This window comes from Panulirus ornatus, chromosome 31, assembly GCF_036320965.1.
Source record: "Panulirus ornatus isolate Po-2019 chromosome 31, ASM3632096v1, whole genome shotgun sequence".
NCBI lineage: Eukaryota > Metazoa > Arthropoda > Malacostraca > Decapoda > Palinuridae > Panulirus > Panulirus ornatus.
Genome location: NC_092254.1, coordinates 1,963,388 through 1,988,584, shown reverse-complemented (window position 1 = coordinate 1,988,584; position 25,197 = coordinate 1,963,388). Strand labels below are relative to the sequence as shown.

Below are 25,197 nucleotides of genomic sequence, written 5' to 3'. Positions count from 1 at the left end.
AGCGTGGACTGGAATGGATTAGAAACACTCATTAAAAAAGTGCTACTAATTAATTACAGAGTGATTAGACTTGGAATTATTCTAATTGTCTTTTCTAATCAAGGTACACTGCCATGAGCACCTCCAAGATTGCCAATAAAGATTTTATTCAGCATCCAACATGGCAGAATGAACTACACTGGCGTCATACACTAACTATTTGTGCTCAGACTTGTGAATCTAGATTGACCTGGTTAAGGTTACTCGTACTTATGGTTACTCGTACTTAAGGTTACTCGTACTTATGGTTACTCGTACTTAAGGTTACTCGTACTTATGGTTACTCGTACTTAAGGTTACTCGTACTTATGGTTACTCGTACTTATGGTTACTCGTACTTAAGGTTACTCGTACTTAAGGTTACTCGTACTTATGGTTACTCGTACTTATGGTTACTCGTACTTAAGGTTACTCGTACTTAAGGTTACTCGTACTTAAGGTTACTCGTACTTATGGTTACTCGTACTTATGGTTACTCGTACTTAAGGTTACTCGTACTTAAGGTTACTCGTACTTATGGTTACTCGTACTTAAGGTTACTCGTACTTATGGTTACTCGTACTTAAGGTTACTCGTACTTAAGGTTACTCGTACTTAAGGTTACTCGTACTTAAGGTTACTCGTACTTAAGGTTACTCGTACTTAAGGTTACTCGTACTTAAGGTTACTGGTACTTGAGTTAAAGCCTTCCTCTGAGTACAGGTTGATAACTTTTGATGTTATAAGTAAAGTTAAACCTCTTCCTACACCGGGTTGTAACCATAGATCTTCTGCAGGTAATGGAGATCAACTAGTGAGGTCTTTGAAATACCTACTGAGGAGGTCTTTAGATTAGCAGGCTGCTGGGGTCTGTAGATAATATCCTGGGGTCTTTAGATAAGCTGCTAAGGTACTGAAATAAGCAACTGGGGCGTATAGATAAGATACTGGGGCGTATAGATAAGCAACTTGGGCGTATAGATAAGATACTGGGGCGTATAAATAAGATACTGGGGCGTATAAATAAGCAACTGGGGCGTATAAATAAGATACTGGGGCGTATAAATAAGATACTGGGTATTTGAATCAACCACTAGGGTCTCTAGATTAGCCACTAAGGTCGTCTTCAGCTGACCTTGACCTTGTTGAGGTGAGGACGACCTTTTACCCTGGGCAGGACTTACCTTAGGGTCATTCCCTGGGGAGGGGGACGATCCCTGGGGACCCTGGGGAGTGGAACGATCCCTGGGGACCCTAAGGGGTGTGGGCTTTCCCCTCCCACCCCCCAGGTCTTCAGACCCTATGATTTACCCCCAGAGAACCCCCCTGATTGGTGCTATGGGGCAGGAGGGAGCGGTCCCCCAGCTCCCCAGCCTCCAGACTTACCCTGGGACCCTCCTGGTGGTTGCGTGGGGGCGTGTCTTCCCCCCTGGGTACCTCAGGCGTCGCCCCTTGGCCAGTGTCGGTCACTGGAGGCACTGATGACGTCACAACTGGGGGGAGAGAGGGACAGAACCGCCAGTTAACAACACAACTATAGCATTTAATGGTCTAATTGGCCTCCCATGGTTAACTACCTTCGCATAGAACTCTACGTTTGATGGGTTAGTTAACTCTACATGAGACTGTACTTACGAAAGACACAATAAAATCTGAACTGAGAACTTTGAATTGAAACTCAACTTGATCGAAATAAACATCTGTATAGGTATACTTACTAGACACAAGATAGAAGATAGATAATTAGATAGATAAGAGTCAAGGTTACCAGCTGTTGTTACATGACCTGGGAACCAACCCCGTCATGTTGGGGTCAAAGGTCAAGCGAGGTCGCCAGCTGTTACATGACCTGGAGACCAACTTCTTCATGTTGGGAGTCAAGTTTCCATCACTGGAAGTTTGTAAAGTTTCGAATAAGTAATGACACAAGTTTCTTCATCTTCCTCAGATCAGTGGATCATAACACTCTCTTGTTATCATCCCCAGGAGAATCTTGCTATCATCCCCAGGTGAATCTTGCTATCATCCCCAGGTGAATCTTGCTATCATCCCCAGGTGAATCTTGCTATCATCCCCAGGTGAATCTTGCTATCATCCCCAGGTGAATCTTGCTATCATCCCCAGGAGAATCTTGCTATCATCCCCAGGTGAATCTTGCTATCATCCCCAGGTGAATCTTGCTATCATCCCCAGGAGAATCTTGTTATCATCCCCAGGTGAATCTTGCTATCATCCCCAGGAGAATCTTGCTATCATCCCCAGGAGAATCTTGCTATCATCCCCAGGTGAATCTTGCTATCATCCCCAGGTGAATCTTGCTATCATCCCCAGGTGAATCTTGCTATCATCCCCAGGAGAATCTTGCTATCATCCCCAGGTGAATCTTGCTATCATCCCCAGGTGAATCTTGCTATCATCCCCAGGTGAATCTTGCTATCATCCCCAGGAGAATCTTGCTATCATCCCACTCATAAATTTTTCTATCGTTCTACAAACTTACAACTATATATAGCTATGTAGAATATAGGAATATATAATGCTGTATGATTTAGTGATACACAGGAGTACTTCAGGTCATTATACGAGATCTTCCTCACCATATCTTCCTCATCAGATCTTCCTCATCAGATCTTCCTCATCAGATCTTCCTCATCAGATCTTCCTCATCAGATCTTCCTCATCAGATCTTCCTCATCAGATCTTCCTCATCAGATCTTCCTCAGCTTGGAGACAAAGCAGGGAGACCTTATCAAGATATATATATCTGAGGAAGATAAGGTTCTCGCGGCCCTCTCACTTCCCTCTTGAGGCAATACTCTCACCCACTCTCACTCATCTCACAAGGGCAGGGGAGAGTTCCGAAGGTAATTACTGAACTTCTTACAAATTTCCAATAATTAAAATCTAATTCAACGCCGCCATTTTATATCTCGAAAGAATTATTCATGTTAGAGTTAAACTCAACCCCCATCACAACCCCACCACAACCCCATCACAATCCCACCACAACCCCATCACAACCCCACCACAACCCCATCACAACCCCATCACAACCCCTCACCACAAGGACACCGCAATCACCACCACGAACCCAGCATAAACCCACCACAACCCTACCACAACCTCCGCCACAAACCTCACCACAACCCCATACCATCACAGTCACAACCCTGCAACAGAAAGAACCTCTGTGCATCACAGCAGCCAACCCTTCAAGATATACAACATTATCTTTGAACACCATTACAGATGAATGATATCTTGCCTGCTATTTCATTATGGTAATTAAAAGTGTTTAATGAGGGACATTAAATGTCTTATATCTTATCTCACAGTATGTAGAAAATGAGATAAAGCTGGAGAAAAATACTTGGCTACTGTCATTATCTTAATATATATATATATATATATATATATATATATATATATATATATATATATATATATATATATATATATATATATATATATATATATATATAATGAGAGTGAGCGAGGGAGGCATCATCCATTCCCAGATGGTATTTGTACTTGGCGTCAACAAGGCGTGCACAGAGCGGCCATGCACCGTGCATGCGTGCAGTCACCATGCTTGCCAACCATTGTCAACATTCATATATGCACATCCGGTCATTGCAAGCGAGAGTCCGGCGCTTGTGTGTGTGAAGCCATGGCACCTAGTGTGGAAAACATGAGGTTATCACCACCTTTACCTATATATATATATATATATATATATATATATATATATATATATATATATATATATATATTAGCTGAAGAAACTGTAATGTCATTTAAGCCAATATTCATGGCAGTTTTCAAGCTTGTGTTTTATCTTATCTGTCATCCTCTCCTGGCTGGGGAATACGACTTGCACTTCCATTTCCTCGGCATCACACGTAGGAAGATAAGACTGTGGTTTTATTCCTTGGCCTTACATGTAGGTCTTGATGACGTCACTTCTTGTTGACGCGGTATCCAGTCACCAAAGGTTTGACTCATTGCCTCCCATGGACGGGTCTGTTCACACTGTTCATGGATTTGTCCTCGGCCCAAGTTTGTCCTCGACTTGGGTTTGTCCTCAGTTAAGGAAGTCAAAGAGGTTGACCTCGACTGTCACAGCTAAGGAGGTCAGGAAGATGGCCACTGCCAGTGCCTCCCGAGAGGTTGAGGAGTCGAGATGTTGACCTCGGACACTAACTTATCAGAGGTACCTCATGCCTAGGTAGAACCTTGATAGGTCAGAAGGGTGACCTCTGGCATCTTCTTAGAGTCCGAGAGGTCAGATAAACCTCTAGCTCCCACCTGGAGCTTGAGGGTCAGGAGGTTGACCTCTAGCTCCCACCTGGAGCTTGAGGGCCAGGAGGTTGACCTCTAGCTCCCACCTGGAGCTTGAGGGCCAGGAGGTTAACCTCTGACACCTACCTAGAGCTACGGGAGGTCAAAACGTCTTCACCTACCTAGAGCCAGGGAGGTCAGTAAGTTGACCAGCGAGGTTAAAGTTCGACGAGACATCCTCTCACCTGCAAGAAAATAGAAATACAATACAATACAGTCAGTACAATACAATACAATACAAAACGATACAATATAATACAGTCTGTATATTAATCTCAATAGGAAGCATTACCAAACACGTTGCTTCTACAACTTTGTACTTGTGATTTATTGATGTATAGATGATGATCAACACGTGTGTATACCACAACAACAAAATATCTTTGAATTTCAAGTAAATCAAGAACTACTATTCATGTAATCACCAACAGGAAAATGGAATTTTGATAAGGCATAGAACACTGTATCAGAGAAGTACAGTAGTACAAACATCATCCAGTGTACAAAGTAATTATCACGTGGGCCAAGAACATCATTACCCTCCGCCAGAGCGGTAATTACCAGGGATAATCAGCACCAGAGGTACTGGCATTTCTCTCATTAGTGGAAATGTAGGAATCTCAGATGTCCTTAAGGGACTTCCTACCTCGGTCACTGCTCCTTTGAGGAACTCAGAGACCTGATCCTGCCGGTCCCTCTGGACTAATCTTACGCCTCGAGTCTGTGAAAAATGATCCTTCGGAACAGACGATTCCATTTGGAGCTGCGAAGCGAAATGTAATCCAAATATAATCCATATGTAATCCAAAAATAATCTACTTAATTGTCATGATAGACGCATGTAATCAACGTTGCAACATCAAGATGTATTACTCTCGAGGGAGAAACACGCCTTGCTGTACTCGGTGACTAAAGCTGACGGGAAGATAAGCGTGCAGGTTATCACGTGTGAGGTCGAAGGTCAAGCTGGAATTGTAACTAATCTAACTGAGACTAAAGTTCATTAAAGACGCCAGGCACGTACCCCAGTGGCCCCCCCTTGTTCATTAAAGACCCCAGCACTTACCCCAGCAGTCCCCTGTTCATTTAGTTTCCCTCATCATCTAGCACTCCCCTCTTCAGTTCCACCTTCATTAACCTGATCATGTCCATTGTTCATTAAGTGGTATTCCACTTACCCTCTAGTTCTCCCCTGTTCATAAAGTTCAGTTCCCTGTTCATTAAGGTGTCCCTTGCGTGCTTCAGGTGTTCTTTATCTATAAAGAGGAGGGGGGGGGGACATATAGCCCCCAGTAGTCCCCTGTTTATGAGGACATCCCCTGAAGGACCCAGCCACTCCCCTCATTATAGATAGGAGGGCCTGTACGTGAGGTGTGAGTTAGGAGGACAAGCGAGAAGGAGGCGGATGTTGGCTCGGGGTAGGACGATATTAAGCCAACTGTTCTGGTAAAGACTTTTCTAAGACGACGAGACAGGACGATGATAAAGACTCTTCTAAGACGAGTCGTCTAGAAACGGGCCACTTGTCTACAACGGCCACATGAGGTAAAACCTCCTCGTCGAAGGCGGACACGTATGCCTGAGGCCACTTGCCTGCCGATGGTCGTCTGGCCTTGTAGAGTAAGTCAAGATGACTCTGCGTTGAGTGGGTCTAGACCTCTGGTGCGGGTGCTGCTCCCAGCAAGTATGGATTCCAAGGAGGTAAACTGAAAGGGTAAAGCAGATGATGCCTTAATGGCCGCGTGAGTAGTTGTGGGAGAGGCTAAGCGGGAAGGGAGACAGAATGAGGGAGACGTGGGAGAAGCTTCCTACAAAGAGAGAGAGAGAGAGAGAGAGAGAGAGAGAGAGAGAGAGAGAGAGAGAGAGAGAGAGAGACTCTCTCCTCTCACAGGAAGTGAGAGTTCGATCATGATCCTCTGGGTGAAGGGGGGGGAAAGAGAGAGGGTTTGAAGGTATGCTTTATATAGGCATGTCCCTACCACCGCTCACTCTCGCACAGCCGGTCCTCACACTGCTCCTGCTGCTGCTCCTCCCGCTGCTTCAAGAACGTCTAGCTGAACCGTCGCGGGTTTTACTCATTTGCTCAACTTGCTGCTTCCGGCCCCGCCTGGCCATCACCACCACAATATGATGAAAGGGATCGGCTACCCCTTCCAGTATACTGGCTATCCCTTCCAGTGTACTGGAGGGAGATGGCAACCCCACCTACTTTACTAGAAGGGGCTTGGTGCCCCCCCCCCCAGCATACTGGAGGGGGGCTGGTCACCCCACCCCAGTATACTGGAGGGGTCCTGGCTCCCCTGACAGTAACGAGCCACTGGTGAGGGCAGCAGGTGTGGCGGCAGCTTCATGTATGACACATGTCTCACTAAACTTCCCTAATATCATTACCCAACACTTACACTAACTAAGGTAAACCAGATATTGTACAGCCTGGGGGAGAACCCCTGGAGCAGTAGACTGCAGAGCCTGGGGGAGAACCCCTGGAGCAGTAGACTGCAGAGCCTGGGGGAGAACCCCTGGAGCAGTAGACTGCAGAGGCTGGGGGAGAACCCCGTGGACCGCAGAGGTCTGGCGAGAACCCTGGACTGGGGGAGGTTGAACCTCAACAAGGACGGGGAGGTCCTGACCCTCGACATTCCAGGCTGACACTGAGGGTGAGTGACACCTAGTGTTGGCTGTAGTGCCTAGGGAGTGGACGAGAGCGAGTGTCGTGCCTTTCCTTTAAGAAAGGAGACTGAGACATTGCCCTTAGATAGAGAGAGGTCTCTCTGATGGGTGTGGTCCACACTACAGACCACTCTCTCTGGCCAGTGTGGTCTGCACGCCACTGGAGAAGATAATCAGAAAGAAAATAGATGACTATATATGGGAAGGAGAAACTTAAGTGAGGAACAAGACAGACTCAGGGAAAAAACCTGAAGTTTTCCGTGTCAAATGTTTTTGACTTTATGACTGAGAGAATTCTGTGTGAGACGAAGGAGCTGGATGGATGTATTGTGTTGTAGGACCGCCAGAAGGCATTTGACGCAGACCCACACACGGGGATGTAAACACGACCGATTTTCCAGGAAGACGCAAGTGGGGGTGGGAAACTTGCTCAGTGGATGGAAAAATCATCACAGTGGTAGGGACCAGAAGACGCATGTCAGCCCTCCCCGCACGGCACAAATTAGCAATTACACACACACACACACACACACACACACACACAGTCACACACACTCACCAGCCACACACTCACCACACACTCAAGCCTCACACTCACCAACAACGTCTGAGGAGAATCTAATCAAATCCTTACAAAAGGTTTTTCACGACTTGAGAAAAACATTTTTGGCAGGAAGTTAATGATGTTTCCTTTTGGTTCCCAGGGAGGGGACCTGCTGGCTCCCAGGGAGAGGACCTGTTGGCTCACAGGGAGGGGACCTGCTGGCTCCCAGGGAGGGGACCTGCTGGCTCCCAGGGAGGGGACCATCCACTGAACTCCCATGTTTAACATTGGCTGTATGATAAACAGACGGTAACAGTGGGAGGAAATGCGTGACACATCCTCGCCAAATGTGGATATTTACCACATTTTCTGGTCAGGTGGCTGCCATGATATTACCATAATGATGGATCACACGTACGGTAGGTTTTTCCTCGCCAACTGTATGGGACAAAATGCCTTACCGGGAAAATATATAAGACAGCATATAGCATTGTTTTACTCCTACCAGAGGGTTTTTCTTTTACTCTTTTCTTTGTCCGTGATGATGATGATGATTTGAATGGCCAGGTGTTGTTTGATGTTAACGACCTATTTGTGTGTGTGTGTGTGTGTGTGTGTGTGTGTGTGTGTGTGTCAGAATCTGTGACACGTATAAACAGCTACGTGTCTGGATCTGACACAGACACACACACACACACACAACACCACCACCACACGTAAAGGCACCATAAGTCGACCCGCGCAACAACCTCTTAAAATTTTATGGACCATAAAGTTGTTTGAGATGTTGTACCCTACTGTATGTGTGTGTGGGTGTGTGGGTGTGTGTGTGTGTGTATGTGTGTCATTACCTATCTATATTGCACGCGGGCCATAGACAATAGTTTCTTATTGACCTGACCTGACCTGACCTGCGTTGAGAAGCTTTCGTGTATGTTTCCACCCCAACATCACCTGAGGGTGTGGGGTCAGGTCACGTCTGGCCTGACAGCAATACAAATGACACCTTTATAACTTTCTCTGGTTGTTCCCGGGGGGGGGGGGGGGGGGGGGGGGGGAGCGTCGCTCGTTGTTGTATTTTCTCTTAAAGGAAATATACAAAAGGTATTGTATTACTGTAGTGTTCTTATATACTTCACTATGATTACAGGAAAAATGGTTATAGTAGTACTTTGAAATGATTATATATATATGGAATATATATATATATATATATATATATATATATATATATATATATATATATATATATATATCTGCGGTAGTGAGTCAGTTGAGTTCCCGTGTAATCTTAATGAGTCACATTTGACCTTATGAAGGTCAGGTCGGTCATGCCAGCGACTCATTTCGTTTTATGGTAATACCTTTATGAACTTCCGGTTTCATTACGGTAAACGTCACTGGCCACCATGAAGGCAGTCGTCGACTGTTCTCAGTCGCTTAGATAACAAACACCATTAGAGAACGCCATGGGAAAGCCACTGGTTGGTCTCTAGCACTGACAGTGCCAGTGAAACCTGGTCCTGACACTACTAATAGTCTCTAGCATAGACCATGCCAGTGGTCTTTAGTATCGAAAGTGATAGTGGTTTCTAATGCTTATGTTATCTTAGGAAATCCAGTGGTCTCTGTAGGGCAACCGGTTTCTAATATTGACGACTGGTATTTCTGGGAACAGCCAATCAGTGCTACTGCAGACTTAAAAAACCTTTTCTGGACCACAACTTCCCATTGGTTTCTGGTTTGGGGAAGTCTTCTATGGGTCACAACCAGCCAGTGGTTTCTAGTACTGAGAAACCTCTGGTAGGCCACAACATCTCAGTGGTTTCTAGTAGTACTGAGAAACCTCCAGGGAGAGGTGGCCAGACCCTCTCCTTCCCCGTCCTGCTAATTTCCGCATCAGGAAATTTGCGAAGGCGAGGCACGCGAGGTATGGATGACTTGATGGTGTTTACCTTCCATCCTGCTGGCTGTCTGCCGACGCTGCAGTCACTCTCTAGGCCAGCCAAGGGTCGTCCTGGGGTCGTACGACGGTGGTTGTGCTAGACGCACTGGGTCGTCCTGGGGTCGTACGACGGTAGTAGGCCAGCCACGGGTCGTCCTGGGGTCGTACGACGGTAGTAGGCCAGCCACGGGTCGTCCTGGGGTCGTACGACGGTAGTTGTGCTAGACGCACTGGGTCGTCCTGGGGTCGCACGACACTTGGTCGTGTTAGTAGAACTGGTTCATCCTGGGGTCGTACGACATTGATCGTGTGAAACGTACTGGTCGTCTTGGGTCGTACGACATTGGTCGTGTCAGACAACTCACTAGGATGTCGTCTTGAGGTTCGTTCGACCGCTGGTCGTCGACCTACGTAAACGACGACTATATGGTAGACGACTTACGAGACAGCAACGGACAGTGAAACTCTCTCTCTCTCTCTCTCTCTCTCTCTCTCTCTCTCTCTCTCTCTCTCTCTAGAGACCAGGGTGTCCCTTCAGCCCCCCCCCCCTTCCCCCCGACTGTAGAAAGCAGAGAACCACACCCATATTTCAGTTTGGGAATTGGAGAGGCAGAGAGAAACTCATAATCTTTAAGTTTATGAGCAAGCTTTATGAGCAAGCTTTATGAGCAAGCTTTATTAAGCAATATTATAGCCTTGGTGAGAGTGTCAGCAGGCTAGCGTGGCTGACGGTATCATGGTAGTGATGGGGGGAAGTTGGAAACGTCAGCAGATGGGCGATGCTGACCTCCAGGGACTGAGATGAAGAGCTGACACTCCTGACAGTTAAGAGGACATTTGTCAGGAGTAGTCGGGGAGAGGGGAGGGGGGAGGGTGGGGTTAGTTGGGGGAGGAGGAACTTCAAAGCAAGCGATGTCAGCACCGTCAGACCGGCGTCAGCACCGTCAGGCCGGCGTCAGCACCGTCAGACCGGCGTCAGCACCGTCAGACCGACGTCAGCGCCTACTCCAGGTCTCACTGCCGTACCGCTGACGTCCACGGAGGGGGAGTTGAAATGTGACCAACATACGTGTTCATTACCACGTACAACACTACCTCGCTCGTGTGTTGCGACCTGCATGCAACACACTAAGGGGTGTTCCAGCAACACTCACCTGAGGCACCAACACACTGGCAACACGGTGCCGGGATTCGACAGGAGTACAGGAGGACTGGGCTTCGATTAGGGTACAGGAGGGTCTCATCAATGGGGTCCAGTGGACAGGAATATGACAATAAGAATTGACGACAAACGAAATGAAAAAATCTGCAGTCGTCCCTTCCCAGGGATCGAGAGAGGTCAGGGAAGGTCACCACACCACGGAGGTTATGACCCCAGCACACACCGCAGCGATGTGAGGGGTGTCAACACCGAGGCTGGGTTCGAGCCAGGGTCCAGGGGGTTTCGAAGTGAAAGCTGTGAACCACTTGGCCTCGACAGCCCCACTAGGGTAGTTAAGGACAGCCAATCAGTGACGAGCACAACAAGCAACTGTCATTCAGCGCTGGTTTGATACTTCTAAAGCACCAATCTGGAGCCAGAAAGAAACCAGAGTACCAATCAGGGACCAGAGGAAAACGAGAGCACCAACCAGGGACCAGGAAGAAACCGGAGCACCAATCAGATACCAATCGGGACCCCAGGCCACCAATCAGGGAGCAGCAGGAGAGCCGGCGACCAATCAGCTTCCCGCTAAGCCTGGGACTGGCAGGCAGCATTGCCAAGGCCGGGCCCGCGTGACAGACTGCCCGAGCAGCATTACCTGACACACTCATATGTCTGCGGCAACACTGGCGTCTTGGGGCCGCCAGGTTCACAGGCTCATCTTCATCCCCAGCCGTCACTCATGTTCGTCAGAGATGAAGCACATCACTTTCATCCTCCGGGATCGCTTATATTTTTCACAGCTGAAGCAGATCACTTTCATCCCCTATATCTGTTCATGTTCGCTTCAGCTCAACGAAGTTACCTTTATCCGCTGATTTGCTCATGTTCATTCAGCTTGACAGTCATATTCGTCTCAAAGTCAACTTGGTCACCTTCACCTCTGGCATATTCATATTCGAATGGGTTCTCAGGGTCATTTTCACCCACTGAACTTACATTCGTCTCAGTTCAGAGAAGCCATCATTCACTCTCTGGGTTCACCACTCATATTCATCTAACAAAGGTTGACTAGGATCACGTTCACCATGGCCTTCAGATCATTCTCTTCATGATCATGACCCCCACCCCTCACAACCTCTACACTCACCTTCTTCACCTTCCCTTGCTCTCGGTATGTGCTTGGTTTAAATCTCCGGAAATAGGTGGAACACGAAGAGAGCGGCCATCTTTTAAGCGCATCTAAGAAACACAGGAACAAGGCATCAATAAGATAGAAGGAGGAACCTGGTGGTGGTGGCGAGAGAATGAAAAGAAATAAGAAAGAAAGATTTTAAGATAAGAGATAGAAGAGAATGAGAAGCAAGGGAGGAAAGAAAGCCTTTAAAAGAGATTTACCTTCAAGGAAGCAGGGAGTTGTAAGATCCGGTCTGGGAAGTGATTACCCCTATGTGAAAGGCCAAGGGAGACGATGTATAGCATGGAGGAGGAGTTACGGAGGAACATTCATTGTCAGAGGGGCCAGTGTAACAGTAGAAGTCTGATTATATCAGGTGGGAGGGTTAGAGAAGTACCACTGCCACGTCAGGACCCAGCAGGGGGCAGAGGGAGGAGAATTTCCACTTCAACGGCTGGCTAAAATGTGGAGGAAGATTTCCACTCTCACAACACAGGGAATTGTGGGGAAATATTTACTCTTTTGCCATGGAGAATTGTGGAAGAATATTCACTCTTGTAGCATGGAGAATTGTTTGAAAATTTTCCACACTTGTAGCATGGAGAATTGTGGAAAAAATATCCACTCTTTTAGCATGGAGAATTGTGGAAGAATTTCCAGTACCACGGGATGGTGACTTGTGGAAACCCCCTGCACAGTTACAGCATGGTGAACTGTGAAGACATCTGCACCACCAGAGGAGGCGGGATTGTGGGAACACTTCACATTGCAGCAGCTGCTACAACCCTGGTGGACGACCATTCCCCGAGCAGGCCAAGTTATGGAAGAAGTGTCGTTACATCAACAGTGCATCATCGGGGAAAAACAGCCGACCTGATATTTAAGGCGAGACTTGTATTTTTTTGCGTTGGACCTCACGTACCACAGCCAGGACTCGGTGCACACTTCCTGCCGGACTCTTAACATCGACCAGATGGACTTTGCCCAGCTTTAGGACGGCTGCTGGTCGGTGGACCTGTCCCTCTGTGGAGTCCACCATATACTGAAGTAGACCTGTGTCTTGCTGTTCATGTATTGTTAGTCTTGGTTAAGGTGAAGTGGTTAGGATCAAGACGCTTGGTCAGAATTTGCTTTGGGATGTCGAGACTCATAAGATGAAGAAGAATCTATGTTTCGCAGAAAATGAAATGATAAAGTAGGGAATTGTGTCTTCAGTCGACACGTTGAGAACAGCCAATATTGCCACAGTTCCTGTGAAAGGAAGAAGGTCGGGATAAGATGTACCCTCTGGAGAGGACCAACTTTGAACAATAAACAGCTTCCCCCAACCTTGTGTGTGCCGAGGTAGGCAAGACCAATACACAAGACAAATCACCGGAATCTGTATCAGATACAAACTAAAACAATTAAAACAACAACAATATACAACCGAGGGAGTGGTAAAAATTGAGAAATAAGGGCACATTAGCCACACGTGACCAGAATGTTAACACCAAACTCCCTCCTGATATTACAAGATATAAACAAGGCACAGGAGCGGACCAGACCACGAAAATATCATTATCCTTCCACACAAAGTCCCCTACAACCATCTGGTACATACAACGTAATGGTCCAACGTTACGTACTTCTGTATGCAGAACAGGAAGCACTTATACCACAACTCACAACTCTGTTGAATCTGAGTACAACTAATTCTCACTCAGGGGTGTCCTATAACCACTACCAGACGTCGACCACCTGACATCATCATCACTACCAGACGTCGACCCTGCCACCATCATCATCACTACCAGACGTCGACCCTGCCACCATCATCATCACTACCGACTCGACCCTGCCACCATCATCATCACTAGCAGACGTCGACCCTGCCACCATCATCATCACTAGCAGACGTCGACCCTGCCACCATCATCATCACTAGCAGACGTCGACCCTGCCACCATCATCATCACTACCAGATACGACTCTTCACTTGGCTGGGTCTTAACAAAGGTTGTCTCAAGACTTGCTAGATCGACTCCACACACTCGGTGACATTCAGGTTGTGCGTCGCTTCCTCTCTCTTAATGTGGAGCGAGAACAGTGTGGCCCGGCCCCCTGGTGCCCAGGTGAAGGTGAATCTTGGGCCAGGTGAACCGCTGGGTGGAGGTGAGCTTTGGGCCAGGTGAATCACTAGGTGAAGGTGAACCTTGGGCCAGGTGAACCGCTAGGTGAAGATGAGCCTTGGGGCAGGTGAACCGCTGGGTGGAGGTGAGGACAGGTAATCCCCAGGTCAGGGACAGTGTTGGCGGAGGTCAGGGTCTAGCACGTTAATGGCTTTAGGGGACCAGACCTCCGCGTCGTCTCATCATCTGGGTCATTATCCCCCTCCCGACCAGGTGATTAGGTCGACCCATATCAGCCACCGCCGCCGCTGCTGCTGCTGCAGGTAAACCTTCATCTGAAGACATTGTGACGAGGAACCAGCCATACAGACGTCTGCAAACACTGCCACAAACAGACGGGTGTTAGTAGACTTGCCTCAGGTATACAGGTGTTTTGATACCTGTCACAGACAGAGACAGGTCTGCAAACTCTTCCAGAGACAGACAGATGTTCCAATGTTCTGCAGGGAGACAGGTGTTACATGACCTCCTATAGACAGAAAGACTGGTGTTTCAAGACCTGCTAAATACACACAGGTGTTCCAAGACCAGCATGACCGGATGAATAATGTCGTCATATATTTACTGTCTAATCCCCTCTGCAGCTGTTCCTGTCAGGTCCTGGCAAATATTTACCAATTAAAACACTAATTAACTTTGTGTACGTTTAGTGAGAGAATTTACGCTCTGGTAACGCATATTTTAATTACACGAAAACAATTATGACCTGCGTTTATTAGCACGGCTATAGGTATGAGTTGATGCCAATGGCGAGTATATAGCACGACCCACTGATGTATTGGTGGCAGATGTGCATGTTAGCAACCCAGCGTCCTTCATGATTCGGGACACAGACTGACACCCGGACCTACGTAGAGGTAGGGTAGATATTAGATCAGGTTAGACTGGGATGAATTAGGTTAGTTAGTCTAGTTCAGGTCAGGTTAAGTTAGGTCATGATTAGAGGGGTAGGGTAGGTCAGGTCAGGTGACCCCATGTGGCTAGGTGACCGGTAGAGGAGGTGTTGAGGCACTACTGGGTCGTACTGATGGGTGTTGCAAGGGGTCGATGGCTCTAAGATATCTTCTCACTTTTCTTCACTGTACCACTGGTGCTGAGCGTGTCGCTACAGCCACACACACACACACACACACACACACACACACACACACACACACACACACACACACACAGTCTTCTTACATTATCTCACAAAGCTCTTACCTCCTGCCTGGGTAGCGCACAACCCACTCTCCTTCCCCTGGTTGCAAATCTTCCCGCTTACGTCTAACGCTCTCACAATCCAGCTCTCTTAACCAGGAGGAGTCGAACCCTGAGATTTAAGTGACAATAAAGTCTCAAAGTGGCTCGGATGCTAAGCACTTGCATTTAGCAAACACTCTAAAGACGTAATTAGATTACCTCAAGTCTAAGGTCGCTTCTTGGAGGGAAAAAGAAACGTTTCGAGTCAAAGGTTTGTTTCTAATGTAATTTCCTCTGTGCCAACACTATATTTTTGGAGATTTATTTATACTGAGGGAAAAAGAAGATTAGTATTTACCGTATTAATTCTGTTTCTGTGCTCTATGTTAATTGGTAATACCCAGATTCACTTCATTAACAAAATATGGAAAAGTGTTGGGGGAAAAACAGTTGTATATTACTGCATTTGGAGCTTCTGTATTGTTGTTGGAGGCATTGTTGGTGGGGGCTGTGTCAGTGTTTTGTGTGGGAGGGATGGAGGAGGCTTTCTCCCTCCCGGTGAAGATGTTGGGGAAGATTTTCTTCCTGGTAGGGATGTTGGAGTAGATCGGAGAGAAGGTTCCTCCTTGTGTTGTAGATGTTGAAGAAGACTCTCCCTCCTGATGCAAATGCTGGAGATGATTATCTTCCCCCTGTTGGGAATGTTGGGGAAAACTCTTTCTTCTTTTAGGAATGTTGGAGAAACCTCTCTCCCTCTCGTTGATGTCGGAGAAGATTGTCGACCTCCTGTTCGATATGTTGGAGAAAACTGTGCCTCCCTGGTGGAGATGCTGGAGAAAAATGTACTCCTCCTATGTTGGAGATGTTGGAGAAGAATTTCCTCCCTCCTGTGTTGGAGATGTTGGAGAATCCTCTCACCTGCTGGGTATGGCCATCCCAAGAGAGAGGCAGGAGGTTAATAAATTATCCTAATATTTACTTCCTGCTAATTAACACTTGCATTAACGCTTTTTTCCTTGAGATTAATCCTTTTGAGTCGTAATTACTAGATCTGAGTCTGGAATTACCTAGTTGTTTTGGAATATTTAAGACAATAAAGCTGTCTCTCTTTCCCTACGAGGTTTGTGAGGTGGATGTGTTTGTTTGTTTGTTTCTTGTGAGAATTGTGAGGTTTGAGATGAATGAGGTTCTTATAGAGATGATGTCTTGGGGGGGAAGAGGGATGAGGTGTTATGAGTTTTGTGTCCTCGATACATGATTGGGGTGTGGGGGTCCTCTCTCTCTCTCTCTCTCTCTCTCTCTCTCTCTCTCTCTCTCTCTCTCTCTCTCTCTCTCTCTCTCTCTCATAGCACGCCTGGCGCTCCTCCAGTTGCTTGGCCAGGAATCACTTGCCTCCTCCTCTCCTCCTCTTGATTCACTCCATCAATTATTCAACGATGGATCAGTGAGGCTAGAGGTCGCCACTGCCTTGTTCATTACCAGCCTCCGAACCTGTCCATCCTCACTAGTGTATCTAGCCACCCCACCAACCCACCCCACCAACCCACCCCACCCACCCACCCCAGCCCACCCACCCCTCCCTCAACCACCCACCCTTAATCTACCCCCACCCTTAGTCATCCAACCCCCCCCCCTTCCCCCCTCCCTCACCCAACTGTTCAATTTTACGGCGGTCATTTTGAGTTAACTGTCTCCGTGAATTGTGAAGTATTGGCTGCTTGATTGGCTAATCCTGAGGGGGCGTTGCACGAGCCTTGGCGGCCTGCCTGGTTTGATTGGCTAATCCTCTTTTTTTTCGGGGGGGGATTGGCAATTCTTGGCTGGCTGCTCGGCTAATCTCAGGGTGTCAGGCGTGTCTTTGCTGATTAGCTAATCCCTAAGGGCATTATCTGACTCCTGTCTGCACAGAAGATAACAGGGTATCACTTTTTCAAAATTCCTTCTGAGATAACACGATAAATCTCGGAAAATAATCTCCCAGGCTTAAGATAACATATCATCGTTCTAATATCCACTAAGATAACATATCATCGTTCCAATATCCACAAAGATAACATATCATCGTTCCAATATCCACAAAGATAACAGCAAGAAAACGGTCATGGAAGACGCTCCCAGACTAAAGATAACATCTCTCTATCACAACTCCCGCTAAGATAACACAAGGGAAGTAAGGGGAAGACGCATCCTTGGATAAAGATAACATATCATTGTCACAGTTGCCACCAAGATAACGGAAGTAAGAGAACCAGGCAAGAAGGAATAAGGTTAAAGATAACATATCTGTGTCGCAATTACTACAAAGAGCTTGAGAACTCCAGGGAAGCAACACTTAAAGATAAGACAAGGGAAGGTTATCATCGGGACGAGGTAAGATAACACTAGAGGAACCACAGGAGGGCAAGATAACACTGGAGGAGAGCGTTATCAGCTGAGGAAGGCCAGATAACACTGGAGGAGAACGTTATCAGCTGAGGAAGGCAAGATAACACTGGAGGAGAACGTTATCAGCTGAGGAAGGCCAGATAACACTGGAGGAGAACGTTATCAGCTGAGGAAGGCAAGATAACACTGGAGGAGAACGTTATCAGCTGAGGAAGGCAAGATAACACTGGAGGAGAACGTTATCAGCTGAGGAAGGCCAGATAACACTGGAGGAGAACGTTATCAGCTGAGGAAGGCCAGATAACACTGGAGGAGAACGTTATCAGCTGAGGAAGGCAAGATAACACTGGAGGAGAACGTTATCAGCATTTCAGCTCCTACAAGTGTTGCCAATATTGGTGGCTCTCGTGAAGCATTAGTCTGTGTGTGTGTCTCAACCCCTTTGCGTTGGCGATACTGGCTATTGATGTCTCTCTCTCTCTCTCTCTCTCTCTCTCTCTCTCTCTCTCTCTCTCTCTCTCTCTCTCTCTGTCGCCAGAGAGATACAGACGCAGGTGAGGAGTCGGCCCGTGTGCCGCAGTACACAGAAATACAAGCATGGTGCACCACACACACACACACACACACACACACACACTAAGTTCTGATTCACTCTTGAACAAACGTTTAAACTTGTGCGTGAAAGTTCATTAAACTGACTCACCTCCAATCTTAGGCTCCGCTCGAGAAAACTACACCTCAGAGATATATATATTTTTTCCCCTCCGGCGGGGTCTGGCTGGAGCGCTATCGCCTCTGTTATCTCTGACGGTCTGTCATACGCGCGTCATTATCTGACAGTCTCGGTGTTCAAGAGAGAGAGAGGCAGAGAGAGAGAGAGAGAGAGAGAGAGAGAGAGAGAGAGAGAGAGAGAGATTGATGTTGCTGTGAGGTTTTCCTCAAAGGAAGGGAGGTGTGCCGAGGCACAGGTGAGGGACACGTCACCCTCCTCGTGCGTGTGTTCACCAGCCCACAAGACACCACACTGCCTTGAGATAACGTGTTTAGGAACCGTGTGACGAGAGCCATCTCATTGTTGCTCCTCCTCTCAGTCAACAGTTGTTAACTACGGCTCCAGCAAGTGGAGGACAGGCACCACTGACTGTAACAATGTCTCTGTGATAACTTTGAGGAAGACGTCTGCCTCCAGTGTAAGTCGGATGAAGTTTCCATATATATATATATATATATATATATATATATATATATATATATATATATATATATATATATATATTTTGACCTCAAATAAATAGCTCTCGAGCTATTCATTAGATAAACGTGTATTCAGCCTTTTTTCCAGAATCATATATCCAATAATATAAGAATATTATTCTGCTGGTTACAATACGACACACGATATGTTTCACGTGAATATTCCGTCCGTAGATGATATTCAGTTAAGAGAATATTCCGTCCGGAGATGATATTCAGTTAAGAGAATATTCCGTCCGTAGATGATATTCAGTTAAGAGAATATTCCGTCCGGAGATGATATTCAGTTAAGAGAATATTCCGTCCGGAGATGATATTCAGTTAAGAGAATATTCCGTCCGGAGATGATATTCAGTTAAGAGAATATTCCGTCCGGAGATGATATTCAGTCAACAAAATATTTCAGATGACTCGAAGTGATTTACTCATACACATTCCCAGCATGATAGATGTGTGAGGGAGTCGGACAAAGAGGCACTCACGAGAGGCACTCGCGAGAGGCACTCACGAGAGGCACTCAGCTACAGTGGGACAGTCATAACCGGACACAACCTCGGGAGAACGATCCCTGGGAAAACACAACCATCAGAAGGTTGTGTTTGCCAAGTGTTTCAAACTCTGGCAAACAAACGGGCAAGTTCGTTAACTGTTATGTACACATCTGTGAAAATTACTCTTTATCTGTCGCTCTCACCATCTGTCCATCTATCTACCTGACTATCTATCTGTATCTATCTATCTATCTATATATCGAGTTACTCATAGTCATTTAGTACAGCTCATTATTTACATAGGGCTTTGTATAAAAATCTTTTCAATGATGAATTCATGATTGGTGATTTCATCTCAACAGTATGCTTTTATGACTTGGGATTAGTTTCTTAATCTCGGATATGCAAGACTTCAGAGCTGATCTGGTGTCGTGATTGTAATGCCAGTACAGGAATCTGCCTGAAATGTTGTGTATTGATGGGGGAAACACAAGCAACTGCCACATCACATGGATGATATATCTATGTTGAATAAACATTGCCGACCCTGGAGCACGAAGGTATGGTCTTTAAGCAGGAGGGAAAGACCTTTTACTGACATAAGACCCATCTACACACCCTCTCTACATCCCACAGTCTCTACACCCACACCTTCTACAACAACACTTACTATACCCACACCTTCTACACCCACACTTGCTATACCTACACCTTCTATACCCACACCTTTCTACACCCACACCTACCCTTGCGCCGTGTGAACACTTCACCTTGCTTGCTTACCTACCTCTGGGCTGATATGTATAATATATAAATATTCTCGCCAACTTTAATTTGCTCTTCACATACGTGCGAGAAATTACACCTTAGATACATAGAGTTGATGAATTAAAGGTTAGTGTGTTAATATTAGTATGACATGTTATATGTAGATGTAAGTCGCCTTTGTGGACGGAATTTCGACGAAAGTGAAATCAACGTAAGTGGATCAAATGCTTGTTTACATCGATCAGCTGTGAAGGGTCATGAAACATTATTTACATCCGGGTTATGTACCAGAGTAAACATTTATTGTCCGACTGATGTACGAGAGATTATTCGTTATATCTTTATTGCGTCTTAAAGTACTTAATATGTCCGTCTCGTGTACTGAAGAAATTATTTGTTAAAACTGTCTCGAGTACTAGGAAAGATAGTGATTACAAGCATACTGTGTGAGTCATGCAGCTATATAAACAAGGAATTTATATAAACATAAAAATATCATTTGTAGATTCGTTTGCATTATCAAGTTTAATTGGGTAATATTTGAACAATGGCAAATAAGTATTGTTTCCAGAGATCGAGTCTTGGTGTACTGCAGCGCGATTTTATGAGCGGAAATAATTGATAAGACGATAAACACACTGGCTAGGACGAGACACATGATCTCTCAACAGATAAGGCAAGATAAGGTATCAAGAGTTTGTCATACAACTTGCTAAAACCAGACTTGATGTTATTCATCGTAATATCACGTAATTTGAAAAGCGAGGCATGTATGGCCTGGGTTATGACCTTCTTCTAATTTCTTCTTTAAACTTATTTAACACAAATTATCATGACAAAGGAATCCTCACCTCTGATACTTTCATTAGCGAAATTGTAAAAACATTGTTCATGCATAACGCTCATCCTATTGTACTGTGCTCTCGGGTTATCAAAGGTCCTGAAAAAGTTTGATCATTTTTTTAGGAGTTGGTGGAACACTCAGTGGATCAGTAAAGTATTAGAAAATATAATAGTTTTGTGTGTGTGTGTGTGTGTGTGTGTGTGTGTGTGTGTGTGTGTGTGGAGGGGGGGGGGTTGCCAGTGGATCTTACTGCCAGAGGCCGCCAGCTGCTCTGAGGTCTAGCAATGTTCTTTCATTGTCGGATTTCATTACTATCATTGAAAAAAGAAAGATCTAAAGTTTATATATATATATATATATATATATATATATATATATATATATATATATATATATATATATATATATTATATATAATTTCCTGTTTGGTTTAGGGAAACAAGAGACGCACGCATATCTTCAGTTAAAGACCAAAATGCGTCGTTTCTGTTCAGTGTTGGAAGTCAGTCGTTTCGGAAGGTCTTGGTGGTGTTTGGCCCGAGTAACCATCAGAGTTAAGCCTCGAGAAGTGCGTGCAAAGTTGGGAGGAAAGAATTTATGGCCTCCATTGACCAAGCTGAGGCGGACGCACACGTAGCGAGTGACGTCACGTACATCGGCAGTTCTGATTGTCGGCTTCGCCAGATTTCGTCTGTTTTATGGAGGGAAAAAAAAGTTCCCTCCGAATCCTCCCCCCTCCGTCCCTCCTCCTCCTCCTCCTCCAGACCTTTGCTTCATGGAAGGGTTCAGTTCCTCAGATCCAAAGCGAGTTGAATGCGCTTACAAAAGCTTGTTATCTTCTATTCATTTCAGGGTTCTTGCTCGATAAACATTCCGATCCCGTGAGAGTTCGCCATTTTCCTCTCATTCTAAGTTCCTTGGCTCGGGGCGCGCCACTAATGCCTTATAATTCGCTATGATGGAGTGTGCTGGCGGTCGACACTCACTTGTCTTATGGTCTTAAGAAGAGGTTCCAGTCCTCCACACAGTGTGAGAATCTATAAGATAGATGGAATTCCTATATGGGGAAAAGTCTTCACATGATGTTGCCACTGATTGGAATAAACATCTCATTAGAATGAACGTCTTGTCCTTTTTTTTCCCAATATTTCCGTAGCCTCCGTTTTTTCTTTTTCTGTTAAGAGAAGACACACATAACGTTTTCTGTGGTATACCCTGGAGCTCTTTCATAGGTCTTGTGGTTTACTGTATATCGTCTTTTCTGAAGACTTTTTGGTTTACTCGTGACCCATAACCAAGTATTGTGGTTTACAATATGCTCTTTAACTGCTTTTTGGAGTTTACTGTCCTTTGATGGGTCTTGTGGTTTACTGTAGAGCTATTTGATCGGTCTTGTAGTTTACCATAATATTCCTCCGCCGGTCTTGCAGTTTACTCACTTCTTTTACCATTGACAAAGTTTTAGGATTGATTCCCAAAGTTTTATGGTATTGTTTGTGGCTCGGCCGCTCACGGGAACTAGCAGTACGGGTTGTCCCGCCTGCTGGTTGTGTGTGTGGAGAGGTTGTGCATCACCTCAGGTCTAGGGTGGGGGTTGTAGGTGAGGCTGGCCGAGGTTTGGGGTTAACACATTGTTAATAGTATGATGGTCTGAGTGTAAACTTTATATATATATATATATATATATATATATATATATATATATATATATATATATATATATATATATTATATATATATATATATATATATATATATATATATATATATATATCGTTTATTCAGTTAGATTCAGTTGCAATGAATTTCAAAAGATATAAAAAATTTGACCCTAAATATTTATCATAATGCGCGCTCCCTTGTGGGTATATTAGAACTAGACTTAAATACAGAATTAACATGAATTTTACAATTTAAATCTTTTATAAAGACAATGTTTACAACTCTAAAAAAAAAAATTACGATATTAGTAAATATTTGCATAACATTTTGTTGTTGTTAATGATCGCTGTAGAGTTAGCAGTATTTACATTAGACTTGCAATGATATACAATTGGTTTCCACGAGGTCTCATGACCAACGAGGATGGTGAGTGTATTACTGTCTACTGTTGTCACTATCACCACCTGAGAGTGACCACCAGCCATCTGTCATTATCGTCATATATACCAGTGGGGTACCTCTCCACACACACCATCACCAGTGGGGTACCTCTCCACACACACCATCACCAGTGGGGTACCTCTCCACACTCACCATCACCAGTGGGGTACCTCTCCACACTCACCATCACCAGTGGGGTACCTCTCCACACACACCATCACCAGTGGGGTACCTCTCCACACACACCATCACCAGTGGGGTACCTCTCCACACTCACCATCACCAGTGGGGTACCTCTCCACACTCACCATCACCAGTGGGGTACCTCTCCACACACACCATCACCAGTGGGGTACCTCTCCACACACACCATCACCAGTGGGGTACCTCTCCACACACACCATCACCAGTGGGGTACCTCTCCACACACACCATCACCAGTGGGGTACCTCTCCACACTCACCATCACCAGTGGGGTACCTCTCCACACACACCATCACCAGTGGGGTACCTCTCCACACACACCATCACCAGTGGGGTACCTCTCCACACTCACCATCACCAGTGGGGTACCTCTCCACACTCACCATCACCAGTGGGGTACCTCTCCACACACACCATCACCAGTGGGGTACCTCTCCACACACACCATCACCAGTGGGGTACCTCTCCACACACACCATCACCAGTGGGGTACCTCTCCACACACACCATCACCAGTGGGGTACCTCTCCACACACACCATCACCAGTGGGGTACCTCTCCACACACACCATCACCAGTGGGGTACCTCTCCACACACACCATCACCAGTGGGGTACCTCTCCATACTCACCATCACCAGTGGGGTACCTCTCCACACACACCATCAACAGTGGGGTACCTCTCCACACACACCATCACCAGTGGGGTACCTCTCCACACTCACCATCACCAGTGGGGTACCTCTCCACACACACCATCACCAGTGAGGTACCTCTCCACACACACCATCACCAGTGGGGTACCTCTCCACACACACCATCACCAGTGGGGTACCTTTACACACACCATCACCAAGTGACCTCAAACCATTTTCTAAAAAAAAAACAAGAAAGAAACGACTTCCGAATGTAATTAAAGTTTTCAAAATACTTAATACTTTCGGTATTATAAGTGAAGACAATCTTTAACTTTAGAGAGACTTACAGCAACCTGATATAATGGTAGGAAGTTTAGGGAGACGTAATGCTTGACATGAGTCGAAAGTTTTGATAGTGACAGAGTTATAGAACCTGGTTATAGACCCACTCCCTCGACACTGCCAACGCGCGACAATGAAACATTTAAAACACAAGATAACTACTTTAATTGTATTCATTATTAGTGAATGAGCCTGCACATGAATGAAGATATGATGTATATTCATTTCAATCATTTTCTCTTCAAATTAAAAGCTAAGATCCGTCTTGTTCGGTGGATGCGACAGCTTGAATAACAATGCGTTTTTCCAATTAACCTTTCCTGTAGAATTTCCACGTTAGTATACTCTTTCCATAACACAACGGTGTTCCCTCTTAGCTGTCTTCCTGCCAACTGATGTGCCGGAGGGAGTGGTGGGTGGGAAGGAGCCTTCTGCTGTTCTGTCTCGTCTCCATCTACATATATAGGAAATTTAGAGTCCAATCACTGTCCTCGAGCAGATGACCTCGTCAGAGACCATCAGGTCTACTGTTGTCTGGCTCACCCATTTACCACGACACGGATGGGGGGAAGGGGAAGGGGGGGACGATGGGCTGGAGGGGGGTCACCAGCTGCTGGCGGCTTCCTTCTCCTCCTCTTCCCGCTCCCCCTTCCCCCACTGGGCCCATCACCACCTGCGGAGCACCATCTGCGGACGACGTCACCCGCCTCCCGCCATAACCATGCGTCCAATACCATTGACCAGCCTGGAAATGCCTATCCCTGAGTCCCGCACGAGCTATCCACGTCCCACCGCTGATGTCTAGCCCCGCGCGCGCGAGCGAGCGACCCCCTATCACAGTGAGGGGGGAGGGGGGGTCAGGGGTCGTCACCACTGTTTGCAGCCGTAACGTGAACGAGACATTCAGGTGGGATATTGTGGGAAGGACCAGGGAAGCCAGATGGTTATGGTGTGTGCGCATACAGATGGTTCTCTCC

General features: G+C 46.1%; 1 protein-coding gene across 3 annotated transcripts in view; it reads right to left on the bottom strand.

Moving 5' to 3' along the window:
• The window catches only part of LOC139758672 (zwei Ig domain protein zig-8-like), a 51,078-nt gene that overhangs the window by 19,227 nt on the left and 6,654 nt on the right, over positions 1-25,197 (bottom strand). For all 3 annotated transcript variants that reach the window (XM_071680257.1, XM_071680258.1, XM_071680256.1), the window contains exons 2-3: positions 4,482-4,544; positions 1,405-1,511 (exon numbers count right to left, since the gene is read on the bottom strand). In XM_071680257.1, coding sequence (XP_071536358.1) covers positions 1,405-1,511; positions 4,482-4,536 — 162 coding nt within the window. In that variant the 5' untranslated portion in view covers positions 4,537-4,544. The remainder of the gene's footprint in view (positions 1-1,404; positions 1,512-4,481; positions 4,545-25,197) is intronic.